The 25040-nt window shown below is 39.3% G+C and overlaps 1 protein-coding gene across 1 annotated transcript in view; it reads left to right on the top strand.

Moving 5' to 3' along the window:
* Window positions 1-22851, top strand: part of LOC124605978 (phospholipase ABHD3) — a 68492-nt gene extending 45641 nt beyond the window's left edge. Inside the window, exons 5-8 of the mRNA XM_047137946.1 lie at window positions 371-550; window positions 642-693; window positions 10994-11159; window positions 20343-22851. Coding sequence (XP_046993902.1) covers window positions 371-550; window positions 642-693; window positions 10994-11159; window positions 20343-20545 — 601 coding nt within the window. The 3' untranslated portion in view covers window positions 20546-22851. The remainder of the gene's footprint in view (window positions 1-370; window positions 551-641; window positions 694-10993; window positions 11160-20342) is intronic.
* Window positions 22852-25040: the final 2189 nt, after the last annotated feature.

The following is a 25040-nucleotide window of genomic DNA, read 5'->3' as shown; positions in this document are numbered from 1 at the left end:
TTTTTTTTTTTTTTTTTTTTTTTTTTTTTTTTTTTTTTTTTTTTTTTTTTTTTTGTCCATGCAGTTAGTGTATTAGCATTCTAAAAGGAGAGTAAAACTTGAGTTGATTCCAATCCAATGATAACGTTACTTTGGAAGTAATGTGAATGTTCAGAAGTCATTGATTTTTCCAGTATTGTTGTAGTATGGTTACTGTGACTTAACACAAAATCCATTAAAATAACAATAATCTTCAGTGCAACCTTTTGTTCACAATTCTCATAAAAGATTTGTTGTTTCAACCTAATTCTTGTCATTAATATTTATTGCTTCAAAGTTTTCAGACAGACATACATTATTCAATTGATATCATGTTTTGTTCATAATACAGATTAATCCTTGGAAATTACTTGGCTGCAGAAGAATTGGCAGCACGGAAGAAGTTTGCAGCTGCTATGGTTATCTCAGTACCATGGAATGTTTTTAAAGGGTCTGAAAGCATTGAAAAACCCTTTCTGAATCTCATGCTCAACCGGCATTTGTGTGAGGGACTTTGTAAACTGATTGAAGGGTAAGGGCCATTTATAATAATCAGATTCTCTTAAGCAAAATGTTTATAGGGTTTTATTTCACCATAATCTTATCTTTTTTTCTTTTTGTAGGGCAGAAGAACTTGGTATTGATGTTCCTTGGGACATGAATGAAATTCGAAAGGTATGTAAAAGTGTAATGACAAGGGAGACCATCTTTATAATGGCATTCAGAAAATTTTCTAATACTTTTGATGAGCTCTGAATTTTCGTACACTGCCTGACAAAAAGTGAAGCAACAAGAAGAAATGGTTGGATGTCCATTTAATGTCATACACATACACACCACTGGATTGATTAGAGTTGAAATTCTCTCCGACGGATACAATGGCAACCAGAGTGCATTAGTGTTGTTCATGGTCAGTGTTATTACCTGGCTTTGTAAGGTCTATAAGAGTCGTGAACATTATCAGCTGTCAAGTAATTACTGTGGACACAGAGATGTCCCATCTCTTATGAGACTATGCTATCAGCACCTTTCACAGTTTGAAAGAGGCCTCATTGTGGTTCTTCATTTGACTGACTAGTGGAATCGTGCAATATCCAGATTTGTGAGGCATTCGAATGTGACAGTGGTTGGATGTTGGACTGTATGGGCTGGCATAATCATCATTGAATTTCCAATTGACCATGTTTGGCCACCATAAAGGAAGATTGCCATACCATGCGCCAAGCACATCATAACCCCTTCATTTCTGTATGTGTCCTCCTAGAATAAGTAATGGACTCTCTGCAACATTGTGTGTCATCCTGCAGCATTGGTTGGAGACCTTAACAGCGCATCACAAAGGACTGTGGTTAGTGTGGTGCCTTTGCCAGGCAGCATGGACTACTGATGAAGTGTCACATTATGTTCAGCAATGAATTGTGATTTTGTATGAACCGGATCTATCATCAGTGAGTATGCCGATGACCTGAGGAGAAGTCTCATTCTTCCAATGTTTTGCAGAGGCATAGATGTGTTACTCCAGACACTGTGGTGTGGGAAATCATTTGGTACAATACCAGTGCATGGCTGATACACTGATTGCACAACAGTACGTTGTCGGTGTCCTGTGTGTTACCTCTCTGGCAACAGTATCATGGTGTGTTTCTTCAACAGGACAATGATCATGCACGTACAGCACACATCTCTGTGAACTGACTGTATGTTGTTGAGGTACTCCTGTGTCCAGCAAGATCCCCAGATCTGTCCCTGATAGAATGTGTGAGACCAGTTCGGGCATCAACTCCAACCCAGGGTATCAAGGATCAGTTATGACTGTTGTGGGTCAGCTTGCCTCAGAAGAGGATTCAACAGCTTTATGAGATGCTTCCCAAGCAAATCAGCACATGCATCCAGGCCAGAGACGGTGCAACATCATATTGATAAGTGAACTCGTACTGCAAAGTTCTTTGTAAATTTGACTCCAGTTTGTAATCGCTGAAATAATATCACATACTCTCTCAATCCATGAAGCTTCATTTTATTCCCTTCTCCCCTTCTGGGTGTTTCACTTTTCTGTCAGGCAATGTAGATATATGTGTACTATTATCACTTTGTCTTGATTTATTCATAAAAATGATGAATATAACCCTAGAAAAAGAGTTGTTGAGACATGGGCAACTCTGTCTGATAACACAGATTGGCGTGGTGGTGTTGGTGGTGATGTGTTCCAGACTTTATACAAGTTCCTTTCTGTGCCACTGATTGCAAAACCATAAGTACTTATACAGATGCTACTGGACACTGGTAACAATAACAGAGGTCCCCAAAATGAGATTGATTTTGTCACTGCAGGTGAATGGAGGTAATGTAAATAAGTGTTTTGCAAAACTGGACTACACACTGTATCATCCCTCCATGTCCTGTGAATCAGTAGATTAAGATTCTTTTAATTTCTCAGTACAATTTTTCTCTGGGATCCTACTGTCATTTTAAAACGGCAATAATCTACAGCCAGCAATGGTGTTATAATCCTCACTTCAAGCTGCAACGTATATGGAAAATAAATAACTTCTCTAACAACAACATAAATGGTCATTTAGTCCATGAACCAAACAGGAATGATTTGTGGCAAAATAAACCACAAACTCATGATTTGTAGCACTAAACATGCAGTAAACAGTTGGAGCGTTGCAGTGTCCACAGGTAGAGGTGAGACGGATAACAGCAACAGAGGCAGAGATCGCTGCCAGTTGGCCTTACATTTGACTTACTCTGGCTGCTCGTATGACTCTCCTGTGACATTGGCCTCCGCCTCACCACAGGTGCCCACACCAGATGTGTGCAACATTGCACATATTCACACGTGTGTATCACCAATCTGCACATCTGGTGTGGTTGCTGAATATGGCTCCTCTTCTTTCTCAATAATATTTTCTGTATAGAAGATGGTATACTGCCTTCCTCTCAAAGCTGTCATTTGCATTCATTTAACTTCTGACTGTAGTTCATATAAGCTCACCAGACAAAATGTTAGTCACCCCAGTACAAGAACACACTTGTCACTTTGGAGCAATGTAGGTGGTGTAGAACTCGTACCTGACAGTCCCGTTACCTCCAACTACTGACGTAAGTCATGTCAGTGAAGTGGTGGTGGTGGTGGTGGTGGTGGTGGTGGTGGTGGTGTGTGTGTGTGTGTGTGTGTGTGTACTAGTTGGTTGTAGGGCATCAGCACTGTAAGCTGAGTCAAAATGGAAATATGCTGAATGGCAGAAAGTAGGTATCATTTTTGGATGAGTTGGTTACCATACAATGAAAGGAATTGGCAAATTTGTTGTGCATCAAAGCGAACAATCCATTATGTCTACAAGGAATGCAGCCATGGAGCATGGTCCAATGAGTGTGATTTTGCTTCATTTTCAAATCATTGATGGTGTTAAATGCACTGAAGGTAGTATTGTAATGTTTTTTTTGGATCCCCTTTCCCCCGAGTCATAACTTGGGCCCACTCATTCAGGTTACCATGAACATGAACCGGGTTCAAGACACAAAGGAATTAAAGCCATTAGCTGCCAGTGGGCAGTGATTTATAACAGTGAGCCAATTGAAAATTTATGCCAGACTGCGATTTGAACCCTGGTCTCCTGCTTACTAGGCAGATGCACTGACACCATGGTATTTGGACTCAGTGATTACCACAACTGCACGGACTATCCTAGCATGCCTCCTGTCAGACCCAAATTCTCAACTTCTTCCACACACTACTGATGTAGTGGCCCTGCTCATTAGCCTCATTACTTGTGGCATCTCACTGATTCCCTGACAGACATGTCTGAAAGAACAGATGCCATTTTGATCCTGCAGCCACTATGAACCTAAGAGGGAGACCCAGGTTTGAATCCTGGTTCTGCACAAATTTTCCACTTGTTCCATAGATACAAATCAATAACCACTGGCATCTACATCTTCATCTACATGGATACTCTGCAAATCATATTTAAATGCCTGGCAGAGGGTTCATTGAACCATCTTCATAATAATTCTCTATTATTCCAATCTTGTACCGTGCTCGGAAAAAACGAATACCTATATCTTTCAGTGCGAGTTCTGATTTCCCTTATTTTATTATGGTGATTGTTTCTCCCTACGTAGATCAACATCAACAAAATATTTTTGCATTCAGAGGAGAAAGTTGGTGATTGAAATTTCATGAGCAGATTCCACTCCAATGAAAAACGCCTTGTTTTAATTATGTCCACCCCAAATCCTGTATCATTTCAGTGACACTCTCTCTCCCCTATTTTGGAGTAATACAAAATGTGCTGCCTTTCTTTGAACTTTCTCAGTGTACTCCGTCAATCCTCTCTGGTAAGGATCCCACATTGTGCAGCAGTATTCTAAAAGAGGGCTGACAAGTGTATAGTGTAGGCAATCTTTTTAGTATACTGTTACATTTTCCAAGTGTCCTGCCAGTAAAACTCAGTCTTTGGTTAGCCTTCCCAGCATATTTCTTTAATTCCTCTCTGTCTTGATTCAAAATGGCTGCAGGGTCAAAATGGTGTCTGTTCTTTTGGACATGTTTCTGTTCTTTTGAACATGTCTGTCTTCGACATCTTTGTGATGAGTGTGCTGTGAACACTCCCGTCGTCCAAGATGACAGCAGTCACGTTTATAGGACTGCATGCTTATATTCCCTCTCGGAAAAGCAGTCAAACCACCCTATAATACTGTGACTGCCCCACTAAGTCACCTGACCTTAATTCCATAGAAAATGTGTGGGGATCTAGTCATTGATGGCTGGTTTGAGCTAGATATGGCAAACCTGAAGAAACTTTTGGGTTCTCTTCCTTGCCGAATTGAGACCATTATTAGCAGTATGATTCCTGGGAGCAACTCAGTTTTCCTCTGGTGTCTTTATGTACTAGTATGAACCTTCTAGAAAACTTTCATGCCACATACTTTTGCACCACTGGAATATGCAGAGACTTGTCTATGGAGACTTAGTTGCTGTGCTAGATACTTCTGTTGCTTAGATTTTCTCAGTAACATTTTTTACATGGAAAATGCTATTCCCTTCACAGGAACTATTTGTATTCATTTAACATCTGGCTGTAAGTCATGTCTGTCCCAGTACGTAGTATTCTCATGTCCAATTATTCCCACAGTAATTCAAATGAAATTGACAATTACTGTTCAGTTCATTAATTAGTATCTGTTGTCCAAGAACCTCCATTATATACCTCTGGACTCTGAACCACTTAGGTGTCCATGGCAGTTGTGTTGAAACAAGTAAGGAAATCGCCATAATGGATCCACTGCAACACACGTCCTGAAAGATGACTTATAGGAGCAACTCAGATGTCATATCTCACAAAAGTGGGGTACTACTGTCCACCCCAATGAACTTTTAATCATTTAAACTTCCTTTACAAAGTAGAGGTCATTTCTTCACTGTTCTCAGATGGACACTACAGTTTTATGTTGCATCACTACATACTACAGCAAGAGAACTTGGTCCAATACATCACTACATGTCCATACTCACTTAACCTGTGACATACACATCATCTTCATCACCTTCCCCCACCCCCCTACCCCCCACCCTCCAGGGGGCTCGCCACTCTGTGGCGAGTTCATGCTTGACTACCACAGAGCCCCAACCTTTGCAGTATTTTTTCCCTTCCGTGCTGCATGCCTATCCTCTTGCTATTCTTTTTCCCCTCCTATGGGGAACATGTCTGGGGTGTTATCGGGAATGTTCTGCATTCTTTCGCTGACGAGCGAATAGTCTCACCTTTGTCTTTCACTCCCTTTTCCTTTCTTTCGTTCCTGTCTCTTCTTGTTCCTCCACTTTGGTGTTTGAGGATTCTCTTTTTCTTCTTCCTCCCTGTGTGCTCCTGAAGGCCGGCCCACGCGTCTGACGCATAACAGGTGACTGGGTAATGTATAATTTCCAGCCCTGGGTCGACAGGTAGGGTTCGAACGTACCTCCTAGTACAGGCCACGCCCAGGAAGGGGCGATTGCCTGAGCTGCAACCTTCCCGCCTTCCCAAATTGAAGATTGGTCCCTCTGACAGGTGTTCGGGAAGTGTAACCTGAGGTGTGAACAATCACCTAAGTTGGATGTGCCCCCTTGTGAAGGGCCCCCAGTTGGAAGGAGCACACCATCAGAGATGCTGACAATCATTGGGGATTTCCTCGCGATGAGTAAATCTACTTCCCACTCGAACATCTATAAAACATAAACATAATGAGGCTAATAATTCAAAGACTGTTCCTGCTGTACCACAGTTCCTTGTGGTTTCACGTACTGTAGATGGTCAGTCCTTCGCCACGGTAAATCTGTTTATTATTCAGAAAGGTGTAGATGCAATTGCTGGCCCTGCTCTTGTTTACGGAATGGCACTTTGCTTTTGGAAACCACTTCTGATTCTCAAGCACAACAACTGCTTGCTGCCTTGCTCCTCCATGGTTACCTGTTCATGTTGAGGCCCATAGAACTGTGAATTGTTCCTGTGGTGTAATTTACACCAGCCTGCTCGACAGTCTAACTGAGACCGAAATCCAATCTTACGTCTCTGATCAGGGTGTCATTGCTGTCCATCGTGTAATGAAAAAGGTAGATTCCTCCTTAATACCCATCTGCACTCTTTCTCGCCTTTGATAGAATGGTGCTTCTGTCCAAGCTCAAAGCAGGCTATGAAATTATCACCGTCTGGCCAGACATTCCGAACCCGATGCACTGCTACCAGTGTCATCATTTCAACCACACTTGAACATCTTGTCGACACCCAGCCACATGTGTCACCTGTGGTAGGGATGTGCACGAGGGCCATTGTCCACCTTCTTCTCCCCACTGTATCAACTGCAATGGTGGCCATGCTGCCACCTCTTCGGATTGTCCAGTGAGCTGTTCAGGAGATCTGAGTAAAGAAAAAGATACCTTATCAAGTCACTCGCAAGTTACTGGCTAGTCACAAACCCTGCGTTCTCCCGTTTGGTACCTATAGTTCTGTTCTTGTTTCCCTTCGCTTAATGAAGGACATCACTATGCGGACATGTGACCTCAAATTCACCTCTGAGGTTGTGAAACCACCCAGCGTCATGGTAGCTTCGCCATTCCCCTGTCCAGCTGTGCAACAAGCTGTCAAACTCTCGCCTCAAGTGGCAAAGCCACCAGCTACCCCCTGGTAGGCCGGAAAGGACATAAGGAGTGCTCCTGTGAAGACTTTCTCCATCCCTCCAGCCAAACAACACCCGAGTCTTCATCTAACCAGAAAGGCTCAAAGAAGTCCACCAAAGGTAAACGGTCTTCTCCTTCACCATCTCGAAGATCCTCTTCGTGAAGCGACCCAATTTAACCTAGGCCTTCGTTCACTTCCTAAGGACACTACTCCAGCGTCAGTCTATCGCCTTCAGTTTCATGAGCTCTGCATGGAACTTCGCGATAGTACCTTTGCATACACTGGTGGCTCTTGGACTGACTGTGGGGTCGAGTGTGCCTTCATCATTGGCACCCGTGTCTTTTGATATTGGCTTCCAGCACACTGCTCCATATTTACAGCTCCGTTCTTCACCCTGTATCAGGTCACAGGGTACATCCAGCGACACAGGCTTTTCAGTTGTGTCCTCTGCTCAAACACACTCCGTGCACTTCAAAATCTATGTGCGCAGTACACTGCCCATCCCTTAGTGTAGCGGCTCCAGGAAAACTGTCACTTGCTCACTCTTGGTGGAGCCAGTGTCATGTTTCTGTGGGTTCCTGGTCATGCCGGTCTGCCAGGAAACGAGGCTGCTGACACTGCTGCCAAGGCTGCAGCACTCGTACCCAGCCCACGAGTACCTGTATTTTCTCCGATCTCTGCATTGCCATCTGTCAGGAGGTGGTGTCCCTTTGGCGTCGCCAGTGGTCCTCCCTTCACGTGAATAAGCTTTGGCTTATTAAGCCTCTCCCAGCGTCTTGGATGACCTCCTCTCGGTCTTCCCGCCAGGAGGAGATTAATTTAACTCAGTTGCATAGTGGGCACTGTCTTTTTAGCCATCATCATTTGCTAAGTGGCGCCACCCCACCACTTTGTACAAATTGCGTCCAAATTTTAACTGTCCGCCACCTCCTGATGGAATGCCCCCCCCCCCCTTTTTTTTTTTTTTTTTTTTTTTTTTTTTACATTCCAGCTTGGGTTTGCCATCTCATTTATCAGTTATTTTAGCGAATGACGCGTGGACTGTCGACTGTGTTTTACTTTTTATCCCCTGAAGGAGTATAGTGAAGGCCATTCAATTTTTAGTTTTGGACCTCCATTTCTGTATAGTGTCTTTTCTGGCTCTTTTCCCAAGTGCTTGTTTTTAGCTATCTTCTCTTCTGTCAACTGGGATTGATGCATAGTGGTTTAACTCCTCTCTGTGTTCGTGTTCTATAGTTCAGACTTGGGCGCGTATGACCCCAGTTGTTTTTTGCACCCTAAAGCTAAACAAACAAAACAATCTCCACGGGTCACGGCTGACAACACAAGGAAGACAGTCCTTGTTTTAACCTTCCTAAGGGAAATTGGATATTGCCACTTGATTTACAACCATTTGTGTGGCACCGTCACAGCCCTTAGACCAACTCTACCCCATATTACCAGAAAAGTTTTACTGTTTATTGGTTGGCTATAAGGATAGAAGGACTAATAACCATAATATTGAGTCTCTTAGAAATTATGTTCATTAACCCAGTATGCACCACCTTCTGTAAACCTTTCATGACAGCTTATAAATGCATAACCAGCCACAGGCTAGATCTTCACTCTTGAAAATATTTGCCATGAGATCAGACAATTGTGTAGTTTGTTGGAGTGCTGTAGCTGCTCTGCTGTGCAAAGGATGAGTGGCCAGAAGATTATACATGGGGATTCTCCTTACCTGAGCCAACGTATTTAAAATTTACCGTTTGAGATTAAGAAATCACAATTAAGGAAACTTGGCAGAAGACTCTTTATGGAGAAATAATCAGTCTGGAATAAAGGGACTGCAAGATTGCACAGGTCAAGCTTCATAATGAAATAACACAGTTCAGTACTGGATAGTATGCCAGCCTATGCTGAGTGGAGAGCTCCCTGTGCTTTTCTTTCTTTCTTTCTTTTCTTCTTCTTTTTTTTTTTTTTTTTTTTTTTTTTTTTTTTTTTTTTTTTTTTTAAATATACAGTTAAGTTGGTTTCTGTAATCCTATTGTTTCTGCATGCTATGCAACCAAGAGCAAGGGCAGTTTTCATCTCAAATGGGGCAACCCTTAATAACATTTATTCTGCTATGGCTGAACAAAACTATATGGATTTCTGTTCATATACGGAAACATAATGCTTAAAGCAAATGTAAAGCAATGTAAATGTCATAGTAAAATCTGAATTATTTTATGCATAAATTGTTATATTCAAGAGCAATGTGTTGATGTTCCATTCTGTTCAAAGATAAATATGTAATTAGGAATGATTAAATATTACATAGCAATATTATATAATAAAATTTTGAATAAATTCTGCGACAAGGTGAGTGAGAAATTTGAAGCAGTATATACTGCTTTGCAAAACTTAAGTATGAGATAGATGAGATAACACAGCATATTAACTACTCAGTTTAAATGAATGAAAGTGTGGGAGCATGTTGCCAGAGGTCTCTAGTTGTGCACAAAGTTGGATGTTACATGGCACGAGATCAGCTTGACTGTAGTGTGAAAGGGGGCTGGCACCTCAACACGGAGTAGTTGAAAGAACAACAGCCCAGGAGTTTGGTACCTCTTGTGCATAGGGAGCATTACAGATCACAGGCACTGCTGTCCAAAGGAGAGGAGGTGGTTTACCATATTCATCTACAGCAGCAGGTGACGTTGTGCAATAGCCAAGAAGAGACAAACGTTAGACAGCGGGTGCAATTGCCATCACTTTTGACAGTACTGCAAGACATGCAATCCTGCACTCCACAGTGGGGTGGGGGTGGTCTCTTTGTCCGATGCCATCAAGTTGTGTTCCGTTGATACCCACCCATAAGTGGCACCATTTGTGGATGGTCCCAAGAGCAAAGGGACTGGACCAACAAGGAGTGGGGTTGTGTGCATTTCTTGCATGAGAGCTGGTTCAGTCTTGAGTTGTGATTCTGAACATACCTTCATATGGCAAGAGATGCACCCAGGAACATTGTCGAACATGATTGCTTTGGTGGTCCAGGTGTTATGATGTGGAGAGGCTTAATATTGCATAGGCATACTGACTTCCAAATCTTTGGACATGGTACACTCACCAGTCAGTGTTATTGTGACAATGTACTCCTTCTCCACAAGTATTTTTCACAGATGTATTGGGTCCTAACGTCATTTTTATGGATGATGCTACATGACCGCACCAAACAGCATAGGGGGACAAGTTCTTAGAATGAGAGGGTATTTGGCGAATGGACTGGCCTGCCTGTTCCCCTGACTTAATTCCATCGAATACATGTGGGATGTGGTAGGGAGATGTACTGCAGCATGTTGACAGGCAACAATGACCATCCAGCAGTTATCAACCACACTACCATTCCCTACCACAAGAACTCTAACATTGTGGACATCAAGGGAGCATGTTGCAGAGCAGGCATTGCTGTCCACCCTTTTAAGAATCGTATCCCACATTTTGTAATGTCCGGGGGACAATCATAATTGTGGTGACTTCAGGTAAAAATTGTCTATGAATAAAAGTGCTATTCCTGTTCATTTTGTTGTATATTTCTTTCGGGTACTTTCTGTACTGTACCAGTTCTCTCTATGTATGGTCCAAGTTTCATCAAGCTATATTACTTGGCAGCAACACATCATGTGAAAGTAATCTGCACAGCAATGTATACTGTACTTTAAAATTTTGATGAGGACAAATTTTTTTTTTACTTGTGAACTGTGGCATGAAGTTTGTAACTTTTTGAAATGTGTATCTTAGAATGTACTAAAAAAAAATCTAAAGTTTTCCTGATGATACTCTTTCTTTAACAGAGCAGAACAATAAGGGAGTTTGATGCAAACTTCACTGTGAAGCAGTTTGGTTTCAAAGATGTATTTGACTACTACAGTCAGGCAACACTCCACAACAAATTGCACAAGATAGCAGTACCTTTACTTTGCCTGAATGCGGCAGATGATCCCTTTCAGCCATTAGATGGTAAGTGTTATGTGATTATAGAGGCTACATCAATTGTAAGCTTAAAGTTGAAGCTATCACTAGGAAAACTGCAATAAAATGTAGTGTTTTTTTAATGTGAAAATCATTTGTGCCTGGTTTAATATTGATAAAGTCCTGGTGCAGAGTAAATAATTTAAGGATTAAAGGTAACAGCTCACTAATTAACAGAGGTGCAAATTCGTTGAAAGGTGCACAAACAAGACATTTCATACAAATCCTGGCTACTGAGTGTTCTCTCTCTCTCTCTCTCTCTCTCTCTCTCTCTCTCTCTCTCTCTCTCTCTCTTTTCTATCAACCCTACCTGTTAAGGGTCCCAGATTGATGAACAGTACTCAAGAACCAGTCACGCAAGCATCTTGTAAGCCACTTCATAGTGGACGAATTACATTTCCTTAAGATTCTTCGTATGAGTCTGTCTTGCACATGCTTTTTCCCCCTATTTGTTTTATGTGATCATTCCACTTAAAGGTCACTGTGGATAGATAATCCTAGATATTATACTGTTTCCAGCAAGTGTCATCACTAGTGTAGCTATACAGTAGTGGATTTCTTTTCTTATCTACATTTATTTACATTCAGGGTCCACTGCCAGGGCCTGTACCGTTCATCAGTCCTCTGCCGGTCATTCTGCTCAAGAGTACTATCTTCTGGCATTGACACTTTCTTTTATGCAACCACATCATCTGCACACAGTCTTAAAGGAGCTTTTGATGCTTTCTGCTAGGCCATTCATATACATTGTAAACAATGACAGCCCCTTTCACACTTCCTAGGGGACCCACAAAATATCTGTCAGTTTTATTTCATTAAGATCAACATATTGAGTTCTGTCTTCAAGGAAGTCTTGAATTCAGTCTAAAATCTGGTTCAATATTTGCTAGTCTCTTTTTTTTCCTCCTCCTCCTCCTCCTCCTCCTCCTTCCTGTTTTTTCCTTACTAATCGAGAGTGTGGGACAGTGTCAAATGCCTTCCCTAAGTCAAGGAACATGGCATCAACCTAACTGCCAACAACTGCAATATTTGGTGTGCTTTGTAGCTCTGAAAAGGGACTTTCCTGGAAGCTTGCAAAATTCTGTCTTTTTTTATGTGTGCCTTTCAACAAACAGTGTAGAGATAATCACTCTCAATATAAAGGTGCTTCACAGCTGTGCGCGTGCGCGTGAGAGAGAGAGAGAGAGAGAGAGAGAGAGAGAGACTGACTGGTGGGTCACAGAGGCAAGTGGAGGACAAAGACTAGAGGGGAGATGATATTGAAGCAAAGAGTGCTGTAAGACCATGGAATGGACTGTATGAACAATTCTCATATGTGCAATTCAGAGAAGCTGGAGATAGGAGGAAAGAGGAGGTCAGATGATATAGGTTATGAAGTATCAAAAGTGGCCATACTGAGCTGAACAGCATGCTATTAACTTATAGCCTTGTTTGAAGTATAAATGCAGTTTGCTTGTGGGAAAGTGGAAAGACCACTGGCTTGCAGGATTCATCCATAATTCCTTGTACAAGGCAACTAGAACATGGCTGACACCTAGAAATGGAAGTTAAGGAACATTGGCTGTTGTGCTTTTGAAAGTTTTAATGATGATTTAATATTAGAAATTAATAACAGATAGTGAATAAAGGACAGAAAGATAAACTGTCAAAGAATAAATAGAAATATTGCACTAGGGTTAGAAGAGAGAATGATACTGCTGGCAACGAAATTTGGAATCCTTACTACTTTAATAATATTAATTAAGGATTTAGATCAAAAGTAGATTAGGACCAAACTTATTGGTTACAGTAATGCCTGAAGTAGAGGGAAAAGGGAAAATGAGGAAATATAATGAGAAGCTAAAAGAGGGGCAAGGGGGGGGGGGGGGGGGGTTTGGGAGAACATACACAAATTATATGATGGCATGGGGGGGGGGGGGGGGGACGTAGGGGGTTTGTTTATTTCAAGTATTCTGTATGCAACTGCTAAATTATTCCATTAGAGAAGATAAACTAATCTGCCAAGATTGCTAATAATAACCTTTATTCTTGATAACTGGTTTCAGTTATGTTTTTTATGAATTGTTAAATCCTGTGTTAAGTAATCTGTTGTATATGAGTTTGCAGTAACTGTATCAAATCTAAATTCAGCTTCTACATAGGTACATTGTGTAATTAACGCCATAAGAATATTTTTTAGAGTCTGCCTTAATTATTAATGGGCAGTTACTGTGTATTTATTTATTTATTTATTTATTTCGTGTTCCGTAGATCCAGTTAGTGAGTCAATCACAAGTATATGGAACGTGTCAAATTGTACAGGTTTCAATTTAAACTTACAATAAATACAAGGGCAATTCAATGCCAAATTGTACATAGTTTAATTAAGACATATTATAAATACATCTAAAAACAAAGATGATGTGACTTACCAAACGAAAGCGCTGGCACGTCGATAGACACACAAACAAACACAAACATACACACAAAATTCTAGCTTTCGCAACCAACGGTTGCTTCGTCAGGAAAGAGGGAAGGAGAGGGAAAGACAAAAGGATGTGGGTTTTAAAGGAGAGGGTAAGGAGTCATTCCAATCCCGGGAGCGGAAAGACTTACCTTAGGGGGGAAAAAAGGACGGGTATACACTAGCGCGCACACACACACATATCCATCCACACATATACAGACACAAGCAGACATATTAAAAGGCAAAGAGTTTGGACATCTCTGTTCAAACTCTTTGCCTTTTAATATGTCTGCTTGTGTCTGTATATGTGTGGATGGATATGTGTGTGTGTGCGCTAGTGTATACCCGTCCTTTTTTCCCCCTAAGGTAAGTCTTTCCGCTCCCGGGATTGGAATGACTCCTTACCCTCTCCTTTAAAACCCACACCCTTTCGTCTTTCACTCTCCTTCCCTCTTTCCTGACGAAGCAACCGTTGGCTGCGAAAACCAGAATTTTGTGTGTATATTTGTGTTTGTTTGTGTGTCTATCGACGTGCCAGCGCTTTCGTTTGGTAAGTCACATCATCTTTGTTTTTAGATATATTTTTCCCACGTGGAAGGTTTCCCTCTATTATATTCATACTATAAATACAGTAATAGATACAATGTCAGCTAGATAACAGAACAACCATTTAGCAGAAAAAGAGTTTCAAATAAAGGTTAAAAATAAGAGCACTAAGTTAAATCAGATATTAGGCCTACAAGAGTAAATACAGGTACAGTCAATCTGTTGGTACAAAAAGTGTGCTAATGCTCAAATGCACAATAAAATGAATTGAACTACTTCTAGACACGGTGTGGGATCCGTACCAGATCGGCTTGACGGAGGAGATAGAGAAGATCCAAAGAAGAGCGGCGCGTTTTGTCACAGGGTTATTTGGTAACCGTGATAGCATTACGGAGATGTTTAGCAAACTCAAGTGGCAGACTGCAAGAGAGGCGCTCTGCATCGCGGTGTAGCTTGCTCGCCAGGTTTCGAGAGGGTGCGTTTCTGGATGAGGTATCGAATATATTGCTTCCCCCTACTTATACCTCCCGAGGAGATCATGAATGTAAAATTAGAGAGATTCGAGCACGTACGGAGGCTTTCAGACAGTCGTTCTTCCCGCGAACCATACGCGACTGGAACAGAAAAGGGAGGTAATGCCCGTGGCACGTAAAGTGCCCTCCACCACACACCGTTGGGTGGCTTGCGGAGTATAGATGTAGATGTAGATGTAGAAGTAGATAAGTTTAGTGATGGTATACATTTCCTTTCAAATATTCATCCACAGTATAAAAAGATTTCTCTGTCAGGTAATCTTTGAGAACTTGTTTAAATTTTGGCAGTTCTGTATGAACACATTTGATATGTAGTGGTAGAGCATTGAACAGCTTAATGCTGGAGTAGTAAACTCCTTTTTGTACCAGAGTGAGATGTTTCATTTCAAAATGTAGATTGTTTTTGTTTCTGGTGTTATAGCCATGGAATTTACTGTTGTCTTGGTAGATAGAATAATTTTTGCACACAAAGGTCAGCAAGGAAAAAAATGTACTGTGAGGCAGTTGTTAGGATGCCTATCTTCCGAAACAAGTGCCTGCAAGAGTGTCTTTGATGGACCCCACACATTATTCTGATTGCTTTTTTTTGGATGGTGAAAACTTTTTTTGCAAGTGGTTGGTTCCCCCAGAATATGATAGCATATAACATCAATGAGAAGGTAGTTAATAGGGATATTGGGCGACAGTTTGTAACAATACTTCTATCACCTTTTTTAAAGAGAGGAATCGCTACAGCCAATTTTAGTCTGTCATGGACAACCCCTTCTTGTAGGGATGTATTGTATATGTTGCATAAGACGGGACTAACAAATTTATAACAGTGTTTCAGTATTTTACTAGAAATATTGTCCACACCGGCAGAATTTTTATTTTTTAATGATCTAATTACTCTTATGACTTCACTTGCAGTAACTGGAGGTAAAGATAACTGTGGGATTCTGTTGCTAATAGCTTTCTGTAGGAGGGACAATGATTCTTCCATAGAACCATTACAGCCTGTCTTCTCTGCTGCTCTCAAAAAGTGGTTATTAAATATTTCTGCAACCAACTCTGGTTTCTTTATGATACTGTCCCGTGTTTTAATCTCTACCTGAGACATGTTCCCTGTTGTCCTGCCAGTTTCCCTCTTTATTACATTCCATATAGTTTTAATTTTATTTTTTGAGCTTTCAATTTCTGATTTTATGCACATGGTTTTAGATTTATTTTCATCCATGTTGTCACCATTGCACTGTAATATAATCACATATGTGGTTTCAAGTAAGAAATAGATGTTAAACTAGCAACACATGTTGGTCCAGTTGTCAACACATACCCTTTACTGGCTGCTGCCTCCCAATTTAGCAGTGACCTGGATGCAGTGATGTACTCCATTGTGATTGACATAAGACAGGTGTATGTGGTGAATGACTGTATATATAGTTGTTTTAGTTTTGACATGTTGATGCATCAGTCTTCTATTGTGTTACGTACCTGCCAGTTCATGGGAAAGAGTGCTTTTACTGCTGTTTTAGGTCATATGCCATAACCAGTTCATTGAGGCATGGTGTTACACTGTATATTACAATTGCTTTGTATATAGCCCCACTGTATAAGTGCTTTCTAGGTCTGCAGATGGTAACATTGATTACTGAAACCAGTTATTGCAAATAAAGGAGATTATTGGTGACCTTGGAAATAAGTTTATTTTCTCTACTGTATTACCACAGATCACTCTTTGCTTCTCAAAATGAGTAAACTAAAATGTGAAGCTACTTTTTTGCATTTCATATATTTTACTGTATTCCATAAAAAGTGTCAGTACTCTAAAAAATATATGATATTTTAGAAGTGTCTTGTTGGATAGCCAAAAAAAAAAAAAAAAAAAATATCTTCTTTGGAGCTGCTAAAGGGAGGTTCTTGTACATAATGGATTTTCCAGTTTCCTGCATAGATAAGGATTAGTTGCCTGCATGTGTACTCCAAAGATATTATTGTCTTTGGCACTTCTCTATAGACAGGTATCATTGCACTTTACTGTGGTTTGTGTAGTATGTGTGGAGATGTAGATATCCTTGTTTTTCATAAACCCCCTTCTCAATACCCCCTCAGTTTCATTCATAATTTACTGCCTCCTGCTCCCAACTGCTGTCTTTTCCCCACCAATGAGTCCCCCCTCACACCAGCATTTATGAAAGTGTATACAAAATTTCCTACAGGAAAATTAAAGAGACCTTTGGAGAAAAGAGAACCACTTGTATGAATATCAAGAGCTCAGATGGAAACCCTGTTCTAAGCAAAGAAGGGGAAGCAGAAAGGTGGAAGGAGTATATAGAGTGTCTATACAAGGGCGATGTACTTGAGGACAATATTATGGAAATGGAAGAGGATGTAGATGAAGATGAAATGGGAGATACGATACTGCGTGAAGAGTTTGACAGAGCACTGATAGACCTGAGTCGAAACAAAGCCCCGGGAGTAGACAACATTCCATTAGAACTACTGACAGCCTTGGGAGAGCCAGTCCTGACAAAACTTTACCATCTGGCAAGCAAGATGTATGAGACAGGCGAAATACCCTCAGACTTCAAGAAGAATATGATGATTCCAATCCCAAAGAAAGCAGGTGTTGACAGATGTGAAAATTACCGAACTATCAGTTTAATAAGTCACGGCTGCAAAATACTAACGCGAATTCTTTACAGACGAATGGAAAAACCAGTAGAAGCTGACCTTGGGGAAAATCAGTTTGGATTCCGTAGAAATATCAGAACACGTGAGGCAATACTGACCCTACGACTTATCTTAGAAGCTAGGTTAAGGAAAGGCAAACCTACGTTTCTAGCATTTGTTGACTTAGAGAAAGCTTTTGACAATGTTGACTGGAATACTCTCTTTCAAATACTGAAGGTGGCAGGGGTAAAATGCAGGGAGCGAAAGGCTATTTACAGTTTGTACAGAAACCAGATGGCAGTTATAAGAGCCGAGGGACATGAAAGGGAAGCAGTGGTTGGGAAGGGAGTGAGATAGGGTTGTAGCCTATCCCTGATGTTATTCAATCTGTATATTGAACAAGCAGTGAAGGAAACAAAAGAAAAATTCGGAATAGGTATTAAAATCCATGGAGAAGAAATAAAAACTTTGAGGTTCGCCGATGACATTGTAATTCTTTCAGAGACAGCAAAGGACCTGGAAGAGTAGTTGAATGGAATGGACAGTGTCATGAAAGGAGGGCATAAGATGAACATCAACAAAAGCAAAACTAGGATAATGGAATGTAGTCGAATTAAATCGGGTGATGCTGAGGGAATTCGATTAGGAAATGAGACACTTAAAGTAGTAAAGGAGTTTTGCTATTTGGGGAGCAAAATAACTGATGATGGTCGAAGTAGGCAGGATATAAAATGTAGACTGGCGATGGCAAGGAAAGCATTTCTGAAGAAAAGAAATTTGTTCACATTGAGTATAGATTTAAGTGTCAGGAAGTCGTTTCTGAAAGTATTTGTATGGAGTGTAGCCATGTATGGAAGTGAAACAAGGACGATAAATAGTTTGGAAAAGAAGAGAATAGAAGCTTTCGAAATGTGGTGCTACAGAAGAATGCTGAAGATTGGATGGGTAGATCACATAACTAATGAGGAAGTATTGAATAGGATTGGGGAGAAGAGAAGTTTGTGGCACAACTTGACTATAAGAAGGGATCGGTTGGTAGGACATGTTCTGAAGCATCAAGGGATCGCCAGTTTAGTAGCGGAGGGCAGCGTGGAAGGTAAAAATCGTAGAGGGAGACCAAGAGATGAATACACTAAGCAGATTCAGAAGGATGTAGGTTGCAGTACGTACTGAGGGATGAAGAAGCTTGCTCAGGATAGAGTAGCATGGAGAGCTGCATCAAACCAGTCTCAGGACTGAAGACAGTGACAACAACAACAACAACATACAAAATTTAAAAAAGCACTAGAAAATAATGCATACAATTCACTGCTGAAAAGAGTAAAACATAATCACTTAACAGATGCAGGAAGCATTGAGCAGTAGACATACACATAAACGAGAACTGTAACATGGCAGCTCAGCTTAAAAACTTGCATTCTTTATCAGAGCTTATTGAAATCCATGTATGCACTTGTAAAGGAAGTAAGATGAGGATACAGTGTCCTGTTGATGAGCTTATTACAGATGTAGAATGAGCTCAGATTGTGGAAAGATGAGGAGGACAGTCAGCTGAGCCCTTTTCACTGGAACCATCTTGACATTTACCATAAGCGATATACAGAAATCACAGAGAATTTGAGTCTGAATGTCTGACGGGAATTTGAACCATTGTCTTCCCTAATGGGAGTCCAATGTCTTAACACTATGCCACCTTGCACAGTATGTAGTCACACATACATATTGTCCTGAAACTGTAGCCCAGCTGTTATGTGATAAAGTACCTATTTTATGCATAGCAGTACGTCAAAAATAGCTACACAGATTGTAAAATAAAGTTCAAAATTTCTGTTGTTATGGCAGTGCTTTGTTCTTCTCTTGGTCACCTTAGATCTCCAGACCAATCAGCAGTGGATTTCTTTTTGTAGGGTTATGTAAAGGACCTTGTTTATGTGCCTCTTTTGCTGGAAGCCTTTTCAGAACTTAAAATACACATATCTAATGATACCTTGTCAGTGATTCTACTTATGCTTCAGAATGTATGGTTTGAAATGCGTTATTGGATTATTACTTAGACAATATCTGTGTGGCTGAGAAGAGTCATGTAGAAAATAGAACACCTATAAAGTATGTAAAACGCAATCTGTACTTTCACTTTCTGTGTAAATTTTATTGATGTAACACTACGCATTAAAAATAGTTCCATTTATTTGTAATTGCTTTATTCATTTTGAATTTTTTAAGGCGAAAGATGAAAAGATCATGAGTAGAGCAAACACTAAATTTTGCTGAATTCCTGAGTAAAAGAGGAAACCTAAATCAAAACAGGAAACTTAAACACTGACACAGCAAGTGTAAATACATTAAATCTGTAAAATGAAATGATATTAAAATGTGTATGCTAATGCATGGAAATTAATGCCAAGATAAAAATGCCTATCAATGTGAATTGCTGGCAGTATGCCCTATGTTCGTGAGAAATGGGTGAAGAAATCACAATAACTAAGTGAAACTTATTGCAGTAGTTTATCAACAAATATAACCAGTTTTCAAAAACATAACATAATTGAATAGATACAAAAGCTCCCCACCAAGTGGCAGCAGGAACAAACATGCACAAAAATTAAGAAAATTTCCTTAACTTAGTAACTTGGTGAGTAGATGTTTTTATCTATCCAATTATAGTACTGCAGTATTTTAACAGATGCTTTTGCGTCTTCAGTAAAATAAAATTATAAGGAATGTGTAATCTTCAGACCATTGACAATTTTTTTACTAAATAAAAAAAAATTTACATGGTGTAAAGAAATAGCATTGACTGTTTCTGAAATGCTGAAGTACATGTGGCTGGTATACTTTTAGAACATAATTTGTGATTTATTATACAATTTTGTGCATGCATTTTAATGTTAAACAATTCAGACCATAACTCTGTTTCATCACTGTCTTTATGTGTTACAATAGTTTATAGCTTTACTGCATCATAGTTCATCTTGTATTCTTTTTTTATACCAGCCATTCCAGTGGAGGCAGCAAATAATTCCAAGAATATTGCTATGGTTATAACTGCACGGGGTGGACACATTGGCTTTTTGGAAGGAATTATGCCAGCTTACCAGACTGAGACGCAGTACATGAGCCGTTTGTTTTCACAGTATTTTAGTGCTGTGTTCAGGGAAGAGACAGGATTTTTTAATTTATTGGACAAAGCTGACTGATCATGTTATATTACCACCAAAGATATGTTGGTAAAAATCATATAATTCTATGGCTGATTTCTTGTTGTTATTTGAAAGTCTATTAAATGCATTTACTAGAGATAGTAATTTATAACTTGAGCTAAAATATTGAAATGTAGCATTTGGTTTTACATTCATGATTTCAGAAGAAACGTGATTACATAGCACGCTTCATTTGGAGGTTTAATCTCGTTTCTTCCACACTATGGCTTTATGACTAAAGAATTAATTTTAAAAGAAATAATTTTAAATACTATTTTCTACTTTTGTAGTTTATGAAAAGATACAGAGGCATATGACATGTGCTGCATTGTATGCATTCCCCCTCTCCTTTCTGTGATAGTTTAAGCATGGATTTTTTTTTTATCAGGGCTTGTACAATGTGTTTTAGATGACATTTTTGTCTGGTGTTTTTTGTGTACTCATGTAATTGTTAGTTGTTATGATTCACATGAAAGTCATAAAATTGCAGTTTCAATTGTTGAACAGTGGAGAAGACATTTGCATTGGAAGTAGGGATCAGATTGGTTGTGTCAAATGTGTGTAAGAGCAGTATTAGCAAGTAATGATTTTATCTGTCCACCTCCAAACTGTTGATGTGCCTCTATTGATGACACACATTTTATATTGAGCAGTTATAATGTAACTGATCCTGAGCTGTGGTTGTATTGGTGCTACGTTGTGGAAATACAATTGCACAATGTATGATAAAAAGCTGACGTTGGCTGTAGATGCTCTTCCACTTACATAACTAACCTCTTGCATCCACTGTGTGTGTGTGTGTGTGTGTGTGTGTGTGTGTGTGTGTGTGTGTGTAAATATACATAGACCTATTGCATAAAAGCTCCAGGTGCAAGATTAGTTTCTAACAGAAAGATTGTTTGTGAATTTTGTAAAGATGTGTGACGTTTAATCAAAGTGAACTACTTTGTTTGCTGCAGTATTATCTAAAATATATGTAACATAATTATGTCTACTATAAAACACTGTCTTAGCCATTCTGTCGCATTTTCTTGAGACCTTATCTGTCTTGCCTATATCGATAATCATTCATTTCCATCTCTGTCCAGCTGTTCTCATTGGTGCCAATGTTTTATTTTAATTTTTGTAAGACATTCTGTTGGTACATTGCACAACATTCTGTGTGGATGTTGCACAAATTTGTGCTTACTACTGACAGAAATTTTTTCTTGTCATATTACTTCACTAATTTCAATAACTGTCTGCGTTATGGAATGATTTCAGTAGTCTTGCTTTGAAGTTTCAGGTATATTTGTAGTTCATTCTGGCTGGCTGTCTTGGTACAAGAACATTATTAGTGATTTTTTTACAACTAATTTTGATGCAAGATTTTAAATTTTATGTTCCTGCCATTTTGTAAGATACAGTGACTACACATTATTTGCAGATATGTATGTATGTTCGTTTTGTCTTCAGAGTTTATGTTAATGTTAGTAATGATCTAGAGCATTAAAAAGTTAATTGGCAATGCTGCACAACACTAATATTATGATAAGATCATTAAAAAACACCTTCAATTACCCTTACGTCACTATATACTGTAGACTACTGTTATCTGTGTTAGATGGTAATAGTAGCACTGAATAGTTGTGTGTGTCTTCTTGTGTATTAAATTAAGTATTAATGCCTGTCAGTATGGCCAAGAGTTGTATTGTTTTTATTTTTTTCACCGTCTTTACTTGTGCTCTTATGTTCTAAACAGTTACTCTTCTTCTCAATTTACCCAAAAGGGATATTACAGTATCAATATTATTGTAGTAACCTACTGATCTGCAGAAAACTTTGTGTAATTGTAGAACATAAGTGTTAAATTATTGCATAGTGATTAAGAAACACGTTGTGGTAACCTTGGCATATATGTGATCTGGCCAACGTGGTTTTCCAAAATTGCATTTTTGTATAAAATCATATAAAATGTTTCTGACAGGACCAAATTTCTGTGCACAGGAGAAGAGCGTAAAAAAATAAAGCATGAAAGAAGTGAAGAAAATCTTTTGTCTTTATTATTTTGTGTGTTTTGCCATCATACCACACAACCTTTTTCCCTGCTCTTTTGTTGCATTTAAAGATGTTCAATTTCTTTGTTTTCCCATTTGTTTGTAGCATTTTTCTTCTGTCATGTTATGTTTATTTCCTAGTTTTGGTACCTATATACGTTTCATTTTCTTCTTGTACCTCCTGATAAGAACAAATAAATGCTATGGCAATGGATCTCGGAATGGTTATGTCACACAATAATGTTTGCAACTTTCATTATAAAATTTTATGAAAACAGCTTAATATAATTGAATTACTGTTTGTTTACATTTTCTGCAACTCATCTACTGGTAAGGAAAAATCTGCAAAATTATTTGACCATATTATTTTTCATTGCAAAATTAATAGTCTCTTACTAATTTTCTCAACTCCTAGTTGCAGGAAGGAATTATGTAATGAAATAAGCAACCAGTTACATAAAAGAAATTTAATTTCTTTACCAATTCTTTCTTCTGGAGGTTATGCCTATTGCAGTATTTGTTAGTGTCAATGATGAAGTACATACAGCAAAAATGCAAAAAAAGATGCAGGAGCAATAAGTAATGCAATACTGAACTCATTAATACAATAAGGGAGCTCACAGTTGCCTACAAGTTTTATGCAGACACTGTGAACTAAATGTAGGCATCTGAGAGCTCTTATTGTATCACTGGAGTCAGTATTGCATCACTTATTGCTCCTGCATATCTATTTTTAGGACCATAGCATTTTTGCTGAATGGACTATATTATTGACACTCACAAACAATGTGATAGGCATAACCTTCTGAAGAAGGGCACCAAGTGCCCGAAACTGGTAAAGAAATTTCTTTTATGCAACTGGTTGCTTATTATTTCATTATATGATTGACTGATATTATTCATCTGTAGAACAATATACGTTGTATGGATGTCATCAAATATTTGTACCATATTTCTTCTTCATATAAACATGGTGTTTTAATTAGTTCTACTTTTCTAATCATATCACAAGATTATTACATGGTGCAATGTTTATGAACATTAAATTACAATCTTAAGTTATTTTAAATATTCACTTCCAGTAAATACAATTGTAGTAAATATTTTTTTAGGCTTTGGCTAAAGATGTGGGGATCATTTGCATATTTTATTTTTTGTGGCAGTCTGTTATACAATTTTATTCCATATAATAATACACTATTTTAAGTTTTTGACTTGTTTTTTCTTTTTAAATGTAAATACTGTCTGGATTTGGTGCCATGGCAATGTATTGTGCTGTTTGTGATGTACAGATTAAGATTTTTTTCTTATATACATGATGTTTTGGTAGATGTATTCACACAGAACTGTCAGAATTTCTAGCTTTTTGAATAAATCTTTACAGTGTGCCCTGTTACAGCTATTTCTTACTATTCGTACAGCTCTTTTCTATATCTTGAAAATAGTTTGCATGTTCCCAGCACCTGTTTCCCAAAACATTAGCCCATTACTGAGGATTGAATGCATATATCCAAAGTAGGCTACTTTGCAGCATGATTCTTGAGGGCATGACTTGCTGAGGATAGCTTCATCCCCAAGAATCTGGTATCAGTTACATAATCTAGTACATATTTGTTTACTTTCATCATTGGGTTTTTTATGTAGTCGGAAGTTTATGCAGTTTGTCTTTCTCACATTTAAAGTTACTCTATTCTTTAACAATCAGTTGTTGATGTATCTGAGAGCATCATTTGCTTTTTCTGCTACCTGAGTTGAATATTTTTTTCTCCATATCTGACATTCTGTGGGAAATCAAAAACAAAGATGATGTGACTTACCAAAAGAAAGCCCTGGCAGGTCGATAGACACACACAAACACACACACAAAATTCAAGCTTTCGCAACCGACGGTTGCTTCGTCAGGAAAGAGGGAAGGAGAGGGAAAGACGAAAGGAAGTGGGTTTTAAGGGAGAGGGTAAGGAGTCATTCCAATCCCGGGAGCGGAAAGACTTACCTTAGGGGGAAAAAAGGACGGGTATACACTCGCTCGCGCGCGCGCGCGCGCGCGCGCGCGCACACACACACACACACACACACACACACACACACACACACACACACACACACACATATATCCATCCACACATATACAGACACAAGCAGACATATTTAAAGACAAAGAGTTTGGGCAGAGATGTCAGTCGAGGCAGAAGTGCAGAGGCAAAGATGTTGTCGAATGACAGGTGAGGTACGAGTGGCGGCAACTTGAAATTAGCGGAGATTGAGGCCTGGTGGATAACGGGAAGAGAGGATATATTGAAGAGCGAGTTCCCATCTCCGGAGTTCGGATAGGTTGGTGTTAGTGGGAAGTATCCAGATAACCCGGACGGTGTAACACTGTGCCAAGATGTGCTGGCCGTGCACCAAGGCATGTTTAGCCACAGGGTGATCCTCATTACCAACAAACACTGTCTGCC

The sequence above is a fragment of the Schistocerca americana genome, chromosome 1, assembly GCF_021461395.2.
Source record: "Schistocerca americana isolate TAMUIC-IGC-003095 chromosome 1, iqSchAmer2.1, whole genome shotgun sequence".
NCBI classification, from domain to species: Eukaryota; Metazoa; Arthropoda; class Insecta; order Orthoptera; family Acrididae; genus Schistocerca; species Schistocerca americana.
The sequence above is the reverse complement of the archived record's forward strand: the minus strand, read 5'-3'. Positions and strand labels throughout refer to the sequence as shown.